The sequence below is a fragment of the Pleurodeles waltl genome, chromosome 3_1, assembly GCF_031143425.1.
Source record: "Pleurodeles waltl isolate 20211129_DDA chromosome 3_1, aPleWal1.hap1.20221129, whole genome shotgun sequence".
In the NCBI taxonomy this organism is placed as follows: domain Eukaryota; kingdom Metazoa; phylum Chordata; class Amphibia; order Caudata; family Salamandridae; genus Pleurodeles; species Pleurodeles waltl.
Window position 1 is genome coordinate 1826564379 of NC_090440.1, and position 18423 is coordinate 1826582801.

An 18423-nucleotide genomic window follows, 5' to 3' on the forward strand; every position below is an offset into this window, starting at 1 on the left:
CATACCAAACTCAAACATGATAGTGCACAATATGCTGATGTAAGATGCATGTTTGCGTTTGAAGCCTAGTAGGGATTGTTTCTGGTATTTACTTATGCACCAGATGGAGCAGAAGGTGCAAAACAAAGTGGTTGCTGGAATGTGGCATGTATCCATGATTTCAACAAGTTAGATTCTTCATAGATTTGTTGACGCGTCCCTTTATGTCAATTTTATACACATTAGGACTGTCCCAGTGGTGAGACACCGTAGAACGAGATAACTGATCAATATGTCAAGCAATATATCAATGATGTTATCAACATATATCACCACAATATACTTTACTTTGGATAAAGACATTTATTAAACCATCGGCGCAACCATGACCTTTCAGCCATGAATAAGCACACCTTTATTGGAGTTTTTGTGAATTTTATTCCCTATTGATTACAATCTAATAATAGAAGTGTCAATCTCAAAACCAAGAAGCATAAGAGCAAAGACACAACACGACAGCTATGATAAGACTTCAATAATGCAAAGATCACAAACATAAGAGCACCAACATAAGATATCCATAGGTCAGAGTGCATCGAATATCATATACGTCTCAGTTCAGCATAGCACAATATCAGTCACGTCTATTTGCGTCAGTCAAAGTGATCACCTAGCCTGACCACTAATTATCATCAGCATGTTGGACTTCATGCAAAATAATTTTGAACACAAATTTGGAAAACATCTGACTAAGGACTCTATCAAAAATACAGCAGTTGGTACCTAGAAAGGAAAAGCAAACAGACAAATTACAATAGCATTGTCATAATTACCATCCTCGGAATAAGTCAGCATACAGGATCAGTCTTCATCTTCAGGACATCAGTTAGATCGCCGACAGTTTATTTTGTCTAAGGGACGGGGGACACTTCCCTCTTAAGGAGGAGAAGTGTAAGGGGCAGTCTATGGATGAGGATGGTTTTGTCTCAAATCACCAAACAGAGTGACAGAGTTTCTGGATGCAATCGACATCATTCCCTACCTAATTCTCTCGACCCTTCTGTGTCATGAGTTTTTATCCCTTTTTCACAATACATTCCCCCAAAATTCTATTGGATAATCGCTATATCCCACTATCTTTAACCTATCAAATTACACATTAGGTAATCCAAATTGTCACCCCACGATAATTTATAACGCTTTGATTGGTCTTCATAATTGACTTCTTCGTAGGTGGCACATCCGGAGGATGTCATCGCCTTGGCACGTCCTTCAGGTCAAAAGTTCTCTTTTCCATGGTTAAATGTCCTTGAATATTTCTACTTTTGTTGCAAAACATATAAAGTCCATGGTACAATCAGCTAATATGCGGATGGGAAGAATTCGTTATTGCTACACAAAACGAAGTAAAAGAACAAATGCTGGGTCATGGCTCTTTGCGAGTCAGTACAACAGAAAATATGCTTTAATATGAGAGTTACACGGCTAAAACTTTAACTCAAGCTAACTTAAGGCCTATAGCCTTTTCAATATAATATCGCAAATACTAATATAAGTTTGGTTAATCATATCATAAACAAGTTTACTCATTATTGTCATTAATTCAGTTTATCATAGTCGTAATTCAAATGTACGTTAAGCAAATAACTAAACCATAGTCGTATTCTATGTGCAGCATTGTTAAGCATTTCATGTTAGCACATGTAATATTTAAACTACGCTCTCTCAGCTTCAAGGCCTTTCATTAGGACCAAGAGGAATGGCAAATATATAGCAGGTATTATCATTAGATACAGTTCCAAAAGGCGGGAAATAGTATCTACCGGTTCTGCAAATCAGGGAAACCAAAAGGTTGTAAGCACGAGCCCTCACTCACCTTTCGGTGACATGCTTCATCATAGGGCTGTGCTCCTCGTCAAGCCGGCGCTGCAATGCCTGACGGGCCCCACACGGGGGCTCTTTGCCGGAGATCTTTTAGAGTGAAAATGCGTACCGGTCAAAAGTAGAAAACGAGGATTGGAATAGGAAAGGTTAAAAATGTCTAACGTTGGCAGGTGACTGATCAAGGACCTATGATGTTGTGCTATGGCTACACTGGTGAAGGCAGCTCTAATCTCTGATCATCGACAGTGGGATGGTTTGTACAGAACTACTGGCATTCATGCCAACATTCACATTGTATTAGTATGTTGAGCATCAGTGCCATGCAAGCAGTCACATTAGACAGGTATGTACATAAACCATCATTCATTGGAAAAGTAGAAGCCAATTGCCCTAGTATGTGCAAAGTCCCATTCTAAATAAAACAAGCATAACACCATTGCCAGAATGTTACTTTCCCTGACTAGTATCCATTCTGGTGTTTTCCTCTCTTATTACCCTCCTACTGACAGTGTCCTTGGCTGCAACATACACCATTGGCTGGAGGGCTGTGGCTGCATGCTGTCCACCTACGGCTGGCCTGATTGTCAGCTGCTCAGTATGTGGCTGTAAGGAGAGGTCAAACCTTGTGTTTTGCACTTCAAGGATTTGAGTGGGGTGGTACGAAGCAGGCAGATCAGCCAGGCCCGGACGCTTGCAATGTAATGTGGCTAGCAAGGGACAGTGGACGCGTTTAGGTCTGGATCATTGCAGCCCATATGATCTTGTGAGTAGCCCTTTTCCTCCACCCCACGTGAAATGCCACTGTACTCAGACAGCCAATCTGGCACCATTGGCGAGCCTGCATTTCATCAATAATTGTCAGTATCTGGCGTGAACCATTATGGACAGATATTCTTCTAGGGTTTAGTTCTTACCAAGTGTGTTACGACTCCGTCATTCCACCTCTGGGGGACACTGTACACAGATCATCTGCAGTGTGGAAACCATCATTACAACTCATCCAGAGACCCTTTCTGACTCCTACTTGCTTCCTATTTTGCTGTTGTTTTCTACTGAAAACCTACATCTGTTTGCATGGACCTCAGGACTCATAATACATTGCCTAGTAGTCAGTAAGGCCTGGAATCTGCTGTCCATTGCTTCCAATGGGAATAGTCCTGCTGTTCCTCTGTACCTGATTCTCTCTTCCAGGACTTGTGAGAGACTGGAATCTCACACACCTTTGATCGGTCTTGTGCAGCCCAGCCATGTGACTCCTCCCTGAGCTTTCTGGTGCCTAGAACTACTTATAAGCTGCCATTTGCTGAAGCTCCCTGTTCGTGCATTGAAATGTGTTTCTTGGTGTACCGGGCCTTGTTGGTTTGATTTCAAGCCCTGTCCCTGCTTGCTTCTGCCCTATTTGCTGTGCCCTGTTCCTGTGCAGCCTGCTACAGATTTTTCCCAGTCCTGTTTGTTGTGTCATGTTCCTGTTCAGCCAGCTACAGATTTCCCCTGCTCTGCTTGCTTTTGCTTTTAGTTTTGTCTGTCTTTTGTGCTCTTGGTGCAGCCCTTCCTAACTGTTCCTAGCTTGTTCCTTCTGTTCCTGTTATTATTTTCACATTACTTGTCCCTTTTGCTTCTACCTTAACTCCTGTAATTTCTCCTTTGTGTTTTAGATTCTGCCCTAGTTTCTGTTTTCTTTTCTATGATTTTTTTGCAGTCTCTAGCACTCTATAGAAGTTCAAGTTTCTTGCTTGTTACAGTTTCCTAGAATCCTTGTGTATGGCTTATCTGTTCTCCAGTTGTTGTTTATTTGCATACCCTGCTCCTGAAATTAGCTACAGTTCGTAGTCTCCTTTCTAGAGCTTGCTCTATAATTTCCTTTTGGGCTGTTGTGTTTTGTAAGTGTGTTGTTAGTCCTCGCCTGTGTATGAGTGTTTTCCTTTGTACAGGGGTTGGCTCCTGGTTTCCAAGAGGCAATTCATGCCCCATCCTTTGTCTTGTGCTGTATGTAGTCTTAAGTGCTTTATCTGTGACAGTGTGCCTTTGCTGCTTTCCCAGGAATTGCCAATGTGTCTCCAGCTGGACCCACAAGGGTTTGTCTTGTGTATGTAAGTAAAATCCTTGTTAAGAATTCAAAGACAGAATTGCTTCTTCTACCTCCCTTCTATGGGGCTTGTGGGATGATTATCTGTAAGAGTAATCTGCACAGAGGCATTGACATTCCCTCATACTGTAGGAAGATCTGAGCCTTACCTGTGTACAGCCTTAGTGGCAATCAGTGTGTTGTCCATTAGTGGTTTGTTCTCTATTTGTTCACGCTAAGGTTGCTCTGCCTTCACTCTCCTGTTCCTATGCTCTATCTATAGCTGTTCATTCCTAATATATTCCTTTCTCTGCTCCTCTTCTTCGGTACTCTACATTTATAGGGAGATATTGCATGACCCTAGAGGGTGCTCCTCCCGAAGTCCTGACAAGTTGACTCATAACTTTCTGTTTGTGCTCTCATTTACACACCCTGTTCTCCTCTGTTGTTCCCCTAACTCCAACCCTCCAACTGTGTTTCAATGCCTATATTCTTCTCTTAGTCATTTTATGTTCATCTATCTTCCACGCGCCATCTCACTCAATGATTATAATTACCACTAACATATAAACTAAGTTACACAGCATGTAGTGACGTTCGCCTCACTTTTTAGGCCAAAAGCCACCTACTGAGGAATGTTATGCTGTTCGGTAAGGTTTTTCCCCTGCTCTGCAAGGCGATGAGTCACCAACTCAGACTATGTGCAAGGTTCTACTTTCATTCACGCAGTTACATTTGTCAGTGTCTGTGACATAACTTAAGGGGATTTCAACTCACATCCCTTCAACGTTGATGTTCGCTGAAAATGCCCTATATTCAAATTTCCTTTATGAAACCATGACATTTATTAACTAACAAAGAAACTAATCAGATTCATAGTGCACAACATGACATTTGTTTGTTTCTAACACAAAGGAAGAGGTTTCTAAATCTAGGTGTAGAAAGCAGACTGGGAAAGCCCCTCTTTGCTGCCATGTAGTCAGGTTAGAGGAGTCCAACATGCAAAAATACTCACATTTTCTGCAACAAATAACTTAAGCCTGCTGCTCTCATCAAAGGTTTTTTTGTGACGTATTACAAAGTATAATGTCATCCCAGACCGGCTGCAGGATTCTTAGCCTGTGCGTGCCCTGACAAGTGGATGACTGGGAGCAAAAACAAAGGGTTTCTGAGATCTTCTGTTTCAGACATCAACAATTTCTGACGTCTAAGAAGCAAAAATGACTTTAATCGATAGGAATACAGGTTGTGCCCTGTGCCTAGTGAATATTGTCTATTAGGGTGAACCAAGCTGCATGATTGGAGCCCACTGGGTGCAGGAGAAGGCCATACCCAGTGTGTACAGGATGCAGGGTAATAGGCATAGATATGCACAGACATTACTGCAAGCACAAGCATTTTGGCTCCAAGAGATACCTGAGTTGCACGAGCTGTGAACTCAGGGGTGCTACGATATTAAAGCTACCCATAAATGGTGAAATTGTGTGTTTTTAAGGCTCGGATCACAATTAGAATGTCCTTGCAGCAATGGTTTTAACACCCATGCTTCAAAGGAATGATAATAATTTGCTGCAATCACAACAGTGAATTACATTTAAGGTTACAGGTTAAGTTCCCTTGTGCCACTTGTTCACAAAACAAACCAAGCCACTACAGGCCATAGTTCACAAAAACTGTTTTAGATATTGAAAGGAAGACTGCTTTGGTTTTTAATGGCTGCATGGAATTACAAGAGTTTCCTTCACAGTAATCCTACCTGCCCTTTCCACGTGGCATGCTGACTATGTATCCTCTGTTCTCTCATACCTTTTACTTTTTTAAACTGTAATTAGGAATATTTTTGGAATACAAAGGCCCTTTTTGGGAAATAAAACAGCCCTTGGAAAGACAGTTACAGCACCCTGCAGTTTGTGGCTTTACTTCATATTTCCATGTCCCGCAGGTAAGAATTAGGGATAATATCCATTTTGGCTTTCCCTTAGCCAAGTTGCAACACTTGGGACATGGACCTTTTTCTCCCAGCACCAGAATGTTATATCAGGTATTTAGGCCAGGTAAAAAAGGTCCCAGCAGTATCTACATGAGCAAACATGTGCAAACGCCTGAATGCTCAATGTGATATGTATTGGCCACATCTTAATGAGGGGCACTTCAAGCCTTTGTTTTAATGCACTAGGGTGGCTCTTTAAAAGGGGTATGTAATATGTGCTGATATGTAACATGCTAACGAGCAGCTAGGTGTTTGCGGGGTTTCGATCCATGCAGCAGCATTGTTGCATTGGTTCTGCTCGGACCTGGGCCACGCAGCAGAGGAGATATGTGGGTTCAGCTGGGTCTACAGAGATTGGCAAAGCACCTTTGGCCCACTCCAAGGGCCCGGGACTGGGACAGCATTACTTGGCAGGGTAGACCCACAGATGGCAGCGTCCAGGAGCAGGGTGGTTGGAAGTCTTTTATGTCCCTGAAGCGTCAGACCAGGTGGCAAGCCAACTAGCTCTTGTAGTTAATCTGGTTCTGAGTTGGAGAGATGCACGTACAGTCCTTTTCACCTATGCAAAAGGGCAGCAGGGCAGCACAGCAGGGCTGCAGTTCCTTCAAAGCAGCGGCCCAGCAGAGTGGCAGTCCTATCAGAAGCATAGTAGTCCTGGGCCTACCATAGAGGTGACTTATATGTATTAAAAATGAAGGTTGGTCCTGGCAAAATATTTTTATGCCAGGTCAAAATAGCAATTTAAAAACTGCACTTACAGGCTACAATGACAGGCCTGAGACATACCTAAAGTGTTACCAAAGTGGGTGGCACAGCCAGTGCTGCAGGCCCACTAGTAGCATTTAATTTACAGTCCTTGGGCACAGGTAATGCCATCTTACTAGGGACTTAAAAGTGAACTAAATATGCCAATTGGGTGCATGCCGTTTCTACCATGTTTTAAGGACAGAGCATAAGCACTTTAGCACAGCTTTTGAGTGGTAAAGTGTGCAGAGTCCTTAAAGCCAACAACAACGGATACAGAAAACAGGAGGGTGAAGGCAAAAGGTTTTGAAATAACCCTGCTGTCCAACATCTGGGTTGTGAATCACATCACATAAAGCATATTTTAGTGTGACTTTTTTATGAAAGGCTGAGGCTTTCTTTTTACCCCATTATTCTTCACTTCATCTTTCCTTTCTATTTGTTTATTCTTATCACATTCTTTCTGCAGCCTATATTTTCTGCTTCGTACTTTTTTTATTTTAGTAGGTGGCGTTACATATAAAACGGGAAGTTTTCCATTCACTATCATAGGTCCATCTGACTTCCTAAGTTAGTTATTATAAGGGGATCCGGTGGTGCCCAAAAGGCCTCCTCAGAAGTGTGATTTATCTGCTGTGATGTGGCAGATGAGGAATGTACTATGAATAGAGCCTATCCTTTCTTCTGTCGTGGCCTCCATTAGTGGCTTAGGTGAATAAAGTCATGAAAGGGAGTAAATTCCAGTAGGCAGCTCTCATTAAGATCTAGTGAGTCACTACTTCGCCTGTAAATGTTTTGTTCTAGAGGAATTAAAACGTGCTTAGGGGAGGCACTTGAAGAGCAAGTTCCCCTAAAACTTTCCTTACTAGGCTGTAAATAGGGGCACATGCCTGGACGGATGTAATTGAAAAAGAATTGGTGAAGTTTGGGAATTCTATTTTTGCATCGCAATATAGGTTTTTAAATAGGAAATATTTGCAAGTGCTTGACGAAGTGGAGATTTCTGAAAGAAAATGCATGTGACATCCACCCTAGGAGGCTGTATACTTGGTTACTCTGGTAAAAACTCTTTACCATTAGCAGAGTCGTTCAAAGATCATTACATCAGTGATGGGTGGTGTGGTTGGGATTGTGCTTAATTAGCGTAAGCCCCATGCACGGGAGTAGATTCTGTTGTGAGGGGTTCACGTGATTAAGTAGGCATTTTACAATTAGTAACTTGATTTTGTAATTGCTTAATTGGAGATGCTTCCATAAAATGTAATAAATAATAAGTATATTTACAATTGAAGCAGAGTCCCTGGGAGGAAATATTCCTCGTAATTAACATTAGAGCTCGGGAGGCTCTCAAACTGCACCTTGAACAGCTTTTTTGTTTAATATCGTTAGCTCATTTAGATAATGATTGTCTTTTTTATTTTTGGAATGTATAATGATAGCCTGCTTCTTAATACTTGTGCATTGGAAGACAGTCTTCCACAATCCCTTCCTATGCAGAGTGGAAAAACACAATGGAAAACAGCATTAGCAAACGTCAATTTTGGTGCCATGCTCGAAGAAATAAAATACCAATTCATAGAAATTTCACCCTCTATAATCAGTATGCTTTCCTGGGTTATGATCTGAACTCGTCATCGTAGGCTCTATAGTTTTCTAGGGGTGCTGGGATGATATGGATCTTCATACTCCTGGACAACCGTGTGAAGACGAAACTCTACAACTTTAGCAGGTGCTTCAGAATAGCTTTTTCCTGCCTCGGCAGTGTGTTTTCACGGTATGTCTAACTATGTACTTTCCTACATTAGAAGATGTAAACTACTCTCGCAATAACTCTCGATTATCGGATGAAAGTGAGCCGCGGGGGCAACATAAGATTGGCCTATAAAAGTATCTTTGCGGCCAGGATCGAGGGAAAAGTAAACATATTTCATCTCAGAGTATGTAGTTGGAGTGGGCATCCTTTGTGATCAAATTAAGAATTGTAATACCTACGCACAGACTGTTCTGAACTCCTCTTGTATTAAGGTGCATCAGTTTAAATTCCTGAATGATTTTTCCTGTAGCCCTATTGCATTTCTAAAATGAGGATGAGAAAAGATGGAAAATGCCTTCGATTGGGGCCGCAGGGGGTACATCTTTGCCTCCTGCCTAAGGATACATGTGTACTTGGACAACATGGTCCAGAACCTTGATGGGAGTTTTCAAACTCATTTTTATCTGGGATCACAAAATGATCATACTTGGGCATTCTCGGTTGATCTTATCATGTGAAGCTGGGATTTATTAATTTGCTATTTCGCTGGTTAGATTAGTCATGGCACAGCATTGGTTGTTAAGCGAGGCACTGTATCCACGGGTAAGGTAAGGTGGCATGAATTCTTAAACACCTGCTCCTTAGAAATGTCCATCCTAGTAAGGGAGAGCCGACGAGCTAGATTCATGCTCATCTGGGACTCCAGTGGACTTTGGATAGCTGGGTTTTATCAGGCCACGACCAATTATTGCAATGTTGTATAATTTAGATCCTTCTCTTGTTTGAAACTTACGTACACTTTATAACGTACATTGCAATTTGTGATTATAATCTCTAATTTTATATTATTATTGTAATTCAGTGAGTTGCACAGCTTCCTGCTATGAATTTGTATATTGTGATGTTCCCCCAATTAATAAACAAAAAGATAGATAGATTTGGGGTAGGTAGGCTTCTCTCGATCAAATTTGGGTGACTAAGGTGCTTATTTATTGCTCTGTCACTTTTAGCTGCATTTTTACTGAAAAACTATTGTATAATAAATTTGTAAACCGATGAATTCCGTAATGTTTATCTTAGATGAATGATTTTGATAGGTGATTATCCTACTTTTGGATGGGTTAGGGACTAAAATAAAAGTATTTTTCGAGCTAAGGTCTGCTAAAATTTGAGTGATATCTGAAAGGACTTAATAAAATGGGGTAGTTTCTTTTCTTGCTTACCATGAATTATTCGCCAACCCTTTATCAAATTCTAAGTACAAGAAATAATGTATTATACTAATACATTTGCAATAGGCTGTATAAAAATGAAATAAATAAAAAGCTCCCTGCCCCGCCCCACCCACCAACTACTAGTCTGCATGGCAGTGATGAACTTGTCCCACTTGGCATGCTGATGAGTCCTTTGTGGGTGTTGGCACAAAAAAGGGATGGACTTGGGGGGTGGGAGGGGGACTATCTGGCTGCATGCAGGGTTCTTCTGTACCAGTCAGGTCACAGGTACCACCCGCCAAGTAACCAACTCACGAAGTCCCCAAAAATAACAGCACTAATGAGGTGAAGTTCTCAAGGCAAAAAAAGGTGTTGAGGTTATTTTTTCAAGTAAAGTCAGGACTTTAATTTGAGCCGATGATGGCCCTAGTACTCTTTTTTGTGGGCAGGCACTTGGTTTCCTCAATAGACTTTGATCCGGCGCAAGAGAGAGAAGAACACAAAAGGAGGAGGAAGAGGGAGGCGGAAAAATAAGTGCTGTCTAGAGGTGGATGAAAGAGGCATGAAGAGGAAACAAGACTAAGCAACCTTGGACTATAACAACCCGACCTTCAAGCTGTCGGCTTCTGAGCAAAACTTTGGTCCTCGACACTTATTGGTTTTACAAACTAAACAGTGAATAAAGTGAAGCAGAGCTCTGCGTCTGCTCAGTCCCCTTTGTAGAAGCGGGCGCAAACAGAGAGGTGATGTGGGGTACAGATGAACAACAAGCAGCAGGCCTTCATCATAAGCACCAATCAGCCTACACAGGCACCAGCCGCCAGGTAAACAAATCACGAAATCCCCCCAAATAACTGCACAAAACAGGAAATGTGTTCTATGCACATATCATCTGCTGACGTTCAGTTTCCAAACCTTTTGTGTATGAATTTGAAAGCAGATGACCTAAAGCTCTATTAAAATTTGAACTGTGATGATTCAACAACTGAGATCTTCCCTCAACTGATGCTGAATGTTACCTACAGGAAAATACAATAAGATCTACCCCATTAAATGGAGGGAAGCTCCTTATGTGGAAGCAGAAGTAGTGTTGCTTTTCATGTCTTATCTGTTTGCGACAAACCTCAACAAAGTTGGTCAGAACTTGCAGAAAGCCCTCAAGAAAAGCAAAGCACCTTTTCTGAACCAGTGCAAAGAAATCCCTTCCCACAGGGGTGTTCAGGGCTTCTTGCAATCGTTATTGCCTCCGCCCCAAACTAAGCCTCATTGGTGATTTAAATTCTCAGTTTCGTTCATTTGATTTATTCTTTAATTATTTCCCTGTCAATTTTTTTTTAACATGTTGTGAATGGAGTTTTATGTTTGTACATTTTTCATTTATTTCATTCAAAACATCTGGTAACTGAAAGTGTTTTTACGATATTAAACTAAACCTCTGGTAGCATGTGCTGTAATAACTAATATGAGATTAACAAAACCCAAAGGGATTTGTTATGTTATTCCCTTTTTTGTAGAATAGGGTTATCAGTCAGTAGTGTGACACGCTAATGGTTTCACATCTGGGTACCATTTGATCTGTTCTATCACCATTCGATAACTCATGGTGCTTGTTAGAGTTTGGTTGTGTGGGTTAGTAGAGTTTCTTGATCTTTAAGCTCAGCTGTGGTTTCTGTAGGGTAACCTGCAAGTAAAGACAGTTCGATTTGAGAAAAGGATTGTTGTGGCGTGCAGATGGGTTTCCAAAGGAGAGTCTTTAATAGATGTTGCCTTTTTATGTTTGTATTAAATCTCAGTATATTGAACCTCAATAGGCACCTGCACACAGGCTTTTTCTCACTTTATGGAGTGCAGTGCCGCTATTACGGCAGATATATCGAAACGTTGGAAAGAATTAATAAAAAAAAATCTTCTTTCGGCCACATTGGTCTTTCAGTAGGTGGTATGGAACATTTCCATAAAGTCAGTTGCTTGAGACAGGAGATGTGCAGGCGACTCTGAGCTACTGTGTCAGAAATACGCCTCTGCTGCAAAGATGAAAAACCCCGCTTTGCTTCCTCACTATACCACACTGTAAGCCAGGATACTCGTGGGAAGTGAAGACTTAATGGTAGGCCCGAATTTCCACAAGTCAGACAAGTGCATTAAAAGAATGCGGTGAGTTAAATGATCTCTAAGTGAGCCCTCATGCAGCATCTTTGGACGAGCCCGTAGCTTAAAGACCCGCTGGGGGTGAAAGACGCAGTAGAGTGAAAAAGTTAAAAAAATCGAATGTCGGGAAAAGTATAATATTAATTAAGTCGAAACCAACAAGAATTAAAGGCTCAAAAATAAGTTGAACACCAATACAGATCGTCCTAACTAAGCGAAAGTGTTTTACGTTATGAAACAAGCGAAAATAATTTTTATTACATGAGCCCATTAATGGTATGTGAAGAAGTGCACAAGCACTCAAGATGAGTATTGTTCGTACACAATAAAACGTAATGTGTTTCAACTTGTGCATACTTCTGTATGTCTAGTGACTGACATATTGGACAGATGGAACAACCAGTATTTAATTGCATATGTGGTGCATTCACTGATTTACTCGAATGAGTTACTTTTCATAACACACCACTAGGCACCTGGTGCTGTGGCCAAAACCTGATTTCAGGCGTCTTACAACAATGTGTGTGTGCAACCTCACCTCAAACTATCTTTGTATTGCTCTTTCAATGATCATATCTCTTTGTAAATGCCATGGTTACAGGGGACATTACTTTGTTTCCACAGGGAAAGTACCAGTGTAACTCTCTGCACATGGCGGTGGTCGTGTCCAATTGCTTAAGAGAAGAGAGAAGGGTAGTTGCTGCGGCAAGAACACCGACCCAGGTACTCTATTCATATTTCACCCTTCTTTGTCATATTACTTATTACCCTTTCAGGTGATTCTTTATTAATGCAGAGCTGCAGCGAGTGTAGATATAGAATGTTGAAATCAAAGGAAAGGGCCATGTTTTGATGCTCCATTTTAAATGGTGCACAATTTCAGGGTAGTTTCATAATCCTTTGTTTGCTACATTGTGTTATGTAGACATCGTCGTATTTTTATTAAAATGGAGTCCTCAACTGCGTCATGCAATAATACTCATTATTTCATCAAATGAAACTACAGTGACCAAGGTATGACAAGAAGGCTCACTATTATGCGAGGATCACCATCATCTCAGAAATGATGTCTCCATCTCCGCGAAGAGCACCAGATGGCACTAGGAGTTCCAGGTGCTGTGTAAACTCTCTTCTAGGGAGGGTCACTGCGCTAAGTACACGTACATGCACATGCACACACAGAAAAATGCAAATTCAGAGCATCGAATATGAATTTGCACTTATGTGCTGATATGCACACAGATGTACATATACTGACAAACGAGTGTATTCACTTGTACAAACTCCAAACCCATCCTCCCAAAGCAAGTGAAGCACTTACCTGTCTATGCTGCCCGGAGTTCACACAGCGAGATACTTGAGCCTGTATGGCGGGTGCTAGGATTCTCCTCTGAGGGCCTGTACTTATACATCCAGTGTGGTGACAGTGCAGGGGCCTGAAACAAGACCGGCTACTGTGTTGTTGGCTGCACTTCAAGGGTTTGGAGGTGAGCAGGCCTGCCTCATGCATTAGGCAGAAGACAGCACCATTTTACCCCTTCCCCTCTGAATGATACACTGTGCTACTTACAGGGGAACTGTGAGTAGCTCCCGCATTACTGGTTTTGTCATGGAGCATGGAAAGCACTTGTCAAAAAGTGTCATTCATCTTACCATTGAAAGGCGTGGGAGGAGAGAGGACCAGAGGAGTGGAAGCAATCAGCAGATTCTACTTCTGTTTCTGATATCAAGGTTCAATCACATATGCTTTCCTTTTAGGAGGGGTGGGGCACTGGAGAGGTCAAGACATAATGATATTCAAGTAAGGAGGACAAGGTCCCCTTGGTCTCTTATCAATAGCATCACTGACACTTTCTCTCACTTCTTTGTTGCTTTCATCAACATATGTGGTTGATGAGCAACCACTCCTGAATCCTGTATCTAAGAGAAATGTGTTTCAGTGATCAGAGTTCGCTGAGGTGTTTGATATACAATCTGCATTTTGCTCTGAAAGATGAGCAGCTCAGCAGTTCTATTATATGCTCTCCTCCCTCCTCACTAGTTCCTAGGCTATTAGTTCAGATTCACAGTGAAATGGAAGAAGTTATGCTACTTATTTCATTTCCTTTCTTCTTAGGATGCCACTCATTGTCAATGTTGCCTTAATTTTCTCATCAGAGTTAAAATGACACTCCACCTATGGTGGCCGAAATCCATACACACGTCCTGGAAGTGATTCTGTCAATCAGTAGTGAACAACATGAAGTGTAGGGGGCTAGGAGTCAGCAGAAATATTCAAGAGGCCTGACAAGAAGAACAGAGGGTCTCATTAGAAGTTTGGCAGTCCATGGACTGGATGCGAGGAGTTACGAGTTAGCATCTCATTTAGGCGGAATTCGATCCGCCAAGACGGCTATAAAATTGTCTATCTGCTGGCGCTCGTAAGCGTTCAAGCTGACACGAATATAACAACCTCTACTGCTCACAAACGAGGTTTAGCCGTGACTCACCGATACAATTGGTATTGAGGGATTCCGGTACCCTTTATAGCAAACATCGAAAAGAACGCAGTGGCTCCTTAGTAATATTGATACTAACGCAAACAGAGGCTTTGTTGCCCCCCGATAGTCCTGATGAGGCCCTGACTGAAGAGGCTGAAACGCGTTGACACATATTTCGGCGAGATTGTGTTCTCTACTTCAAGTTATCTTTACAAGAAATCACTTAATATGCACTACAAAATACCTTTAAAAAATAAATAGGTATTTGCTAGCTGCTGATATATGACCCATCAATCATCGCAACCGAGTGGATTACAATCACAGTCTCTTAATGGTAACCACCATCAAAGAAATGTTGTTGGGCACAACCCTCTTCTGGCATTTTTGTCAGTGTTAAGACTGTGTATAACTCTAAGGATGCCTCAGTTGTACATAAAAGAAATTGTTATTCTATTTGTATGTGTGTGATGTTTTTGTCTTGTAAATAATTGCGTTTTGTATATAATTCACTGATGAGCCACTGCTGGCCTTGTATATAACCAATTTTAATAAATAATGGAAAGTAATTTATCCATAAGGACAGTATTGAGCACTGGTCTCAAAAATATTGATTGAATTTATCCCGACCTTAAGACCGCTCTGTTTTTGAGTATTGTTGTTTAACCCAGGTCAGGTTAGGGTTACAGGGTTCCCTCTTGTTTGCAAAACTCCCGGTGGTGGTCAGACCACCACAATCCTGGTGGTCCAACCACTGGATTATGATCCTGGTGGTCGGACCGCCAGGAGATCACTGCCTCCGCCGGGATCAGGGATCCCATTGGGTTAGCAGCGGTCAAAGTCGTGGTCAGCCACGGTGGTGCTGAGTTCGGCACCACCGTGCTGATCACGACTTCCCTATCTTTCAGCCTTTTCATAGGGGGATCCCTACCATAAAAAGGCTGGTGGAAAGGCAGTGCTGGGGACTATAGGGCGCCACTGTCAGCACCCTTGGAATGCGCACTGCCTGCCATGCAGACAGACCGCATTCCAAAGGTGCTATGTGTAACGGCATTAGTCCAGGCTCCCTAAGTGAGCTGAGGCCAATGCTGCCAAACAGTTTCCACCAGGCTGATTAGTGGAAACAGCGTAATACTCAGATGGTGAGGCTGCCCTGCGTGACGCTCACTTCACCACTGCCATGTTGGAGTTGTGGTGGTTTAACCACCCAACTCCTAATAAGGCCGAGTCTGTACATGAGGCGGCATTCTGAGCTGGTGGATCAGGCAGACCACTGGCAATAAAGTGGAAGGATGACAGGGTGGCAGTAAAGAAATAGCGTGCAGAACCCAGCATTTTATATGAATTGACATGCTCACTCTGACATTTTAGGGCATTAGCAAACATTCCTGTCAAGGTGTTAAATCGACATAACGATCTTTTTTCCTAGGGGCCATTTGAAAAATCAATGCAAAGCACTCTGGTTTCAGAGAGGCTGAGAACGGTGGAACACAAAGTGACAGCGATCAAAAACAATGCACAGGTATGCACATTGGCACAGGGGAGGAGTTATCAGTGTTTGTGTTTGACTAAATGTAATTTGGCACCAGAATAAGTTTCTAATATATCACTACTCTTTGTAAAAAGCTGACTGAGCAAGATGTTAAATATCTGGAAAACCTGCAAGATGAATTTGACTTCCGGTACAAAACACTACAAAGCAGAGGTAACTGTACACTTTTTTTTAAAATGATAACTATATTCGTTTTTTAAATATGAATGCAATTTGAAGTATTGTGACTGGTTCTGCAAATGTCATAAATTACTGGTAAAAAAGCAACAAGTTTGGAAGCTTTTTATAGTCACCCCTACAAACAACTTTAGTTGTCTGGTGAGAGCTATTTTCATCACACAAACCACAGCACACTCTAAACACATACACACAGATGCAGATACAAAAATGAGCTTTTGTACAGCGCCATGCAGCCATTGGCAATTTCAGTTAGTAGGCATATGGCATTGGCTAAAACAGTTGTCCATCAGCTTTACTATCTGCCCACTGCATTTCACTAATGAAAACATCATAAAAGTATTTTGATACATAAATTATTTTATTTTACCCTTCCAAGGCCTCTGTGATCTCTTGACGTACTCTGTCAAGAGATCTCAGAGGCCCTGAGACCCCCGGCTTGTCGATTGCTCACCAATGCTCTCCACCCCTTGACATGACCGCCTCTTCAGTTTTTGCACTTATGCGCTCTTTATTTTTAATTTTGACTTTAATGTTCTAAAATCGCTGCCGTTGTGTCCCAATGCATGCTTATGCACATACGTGTCTTAATGTGTGGACATGCATATTTGGTTACATGCAAGACCCACATCGGTCATTTCTTGCAAAAGCAAGTAAATATAGGTAGGTACTCTTTTTCATGATTGCCTAAAATAATCCATAACTCCTCAATATTATGAAGTGCAAAATGTTGATTTTCTGAAGGAAAATGGGTTAGAGGTTGAGGGTAGTGAAGCACCAATTCAAGCAGCAACCACAATTCTTGTCAGAGTGAAACTCAAGCAAAGTCCAAATTAAACTGCGCTCAACCATGTCGTAGCTTGTCATAAAGCATTCAGGCTTAATCCAGAGACAATGTGTAAAGTATTTATTCAGCATTTTAAGCAGCAATAAAGTAAAAACAAAACACAAGAAAAATCCCACATCAATTTATAAAAAGAGTATTATTTAATAAATTGTTTGAGACCAAAAAGACAAAAATCCAATAGGTAGAACCAGAGATAATACATTTGAAAAATGTAGGTAAAAATAGTGCTTAGAAGCACACAGCGCTACATGGGGTTATCTGGTTGCACCAGACCCGAAGAAAGTCACAAGTTCAGGCCAACTGCTTTGGAAAGCAGTCCGTATACAGGGACCAAGTAAGGACCACTGAACAAAGTATCTTAAATCCTGGTTGCGGAGCGCTATGAGGTCTAATGTCGAGGATGATTCACGCAACAGTGGTTCTGATGAAGCCATCAACAAGGCTTGCAATGCAAGATCCTATGTTGTTGTCGAGGATGCCATCAACGTAGGCTTGCGATGCAAAACTCTACATTAGGAATACATTGCAAAGTAGTTTATTCCGACACTGAGCTGCGAGGAGATGTGTTGCTTTGTGTCAGTTCTGTCCAAAAGACCACAAGTGGGTTGGCAGAGCACATTTAGACCCACTGCCAAGGGTCCAGGACAAATGTGGCACCACTTCGAGGGCAAGACCCACAGCGGAAAGAGTCCAGGTGCAGGGTTCAAGGTGATTGGAGCCTTTCTGTCCTTTAGGCTCTGACCAGGAGGTCACCTAACTAGCTCTTGGGGCTACTCTACAAGTCCTGGGTTCAGACTTTCTCACTCAGGCTTCAAAGCCACAGAGTAGCGAAGTAGCAGTTCTTCTTGCAGTAGAGGAGCAGTGCAGTCCTTCTGAGTCTTTCACAGGTCCAGAGATGTACTGAACAGTTGAGTCTGAGGGTCCAATCTTTATTCTTGGTGCCAGGCTTGAAGTAGAAGAAGGGTCTGGAGGTTTTCACCCCGCAGAGACGTCTGAAATTTTCTGCCTCCCTGACCTGGCCCCAGCTTGTCTGTATTTAAGGAACTTGGACTGATGTGGTATTACGCCTAATTGAGGGGATTCCTTTATACTGAAATGTCAATACAGTGTTTTGGGCACATGCCAGCTACATTGGTCAGTCTTTTCCTGAATTACAGCTATGGGTTTTCTTGTGGGGTGGCCCAGTTACACCTTATTAAGGAAGAGGTGAGCTATGATGACCAAACAACCTATGCTGCACCTCCAGGGGAAAAAGACTTTAACTGATGGACGGGCAATTGCCCGGAGACTAAATCAGAGATCAATGGTGGAATTACCTTCTTTGAAGCCCTCCTGTTCTATTGGAATCAAGTTCCCCTCTTCAATCCACTTTAAGAATATTCAATGGTATTTTCCCATATATCTTAGCCTCAACATCCACAAGGCTAATCAGCCTAGAGATAGTTTTAGTATTTATCCACATCTTAAGGTGCTTGGGAAATTAAATATTTAACAATATAACTACTTCTCTTCTTGACATTCTTAGATGGAGTTTGGTTGTCAATGAAAAATGTTCACTCATTAGATATGGCAGAACCTGAAACTCTGCGACCA

The 18423-nt window shown here is 41.8% G+C and overlaps 1 protein-coding gene across 1 annotated transcript in view; it reads left to right on the forward strand.

Moving 5' to 3' along the window:
* Nucleotides 1-18423, forward strand: part of STAT4 (signal transducer and activator of transcription 4) — a 522693-nt gene that overhangs the window by 87284 nt on the left and 416986 nt on the right. The window contains exons 4-6 of the mRNA XM_069225876.1: nt 12402-12500; nt 15684-15776; nt 15881-15959. Of these exons, the coding sequence (XP_069081977.1) occupies nt 12402-12500; nt 15684-15776; nt 15881-15959 (271 nt within the window). The remainder of the gene's footprint in view (nt 1-12401; nt 12501-15683; nt 15777-15880; nt 15960-18423) is intronic.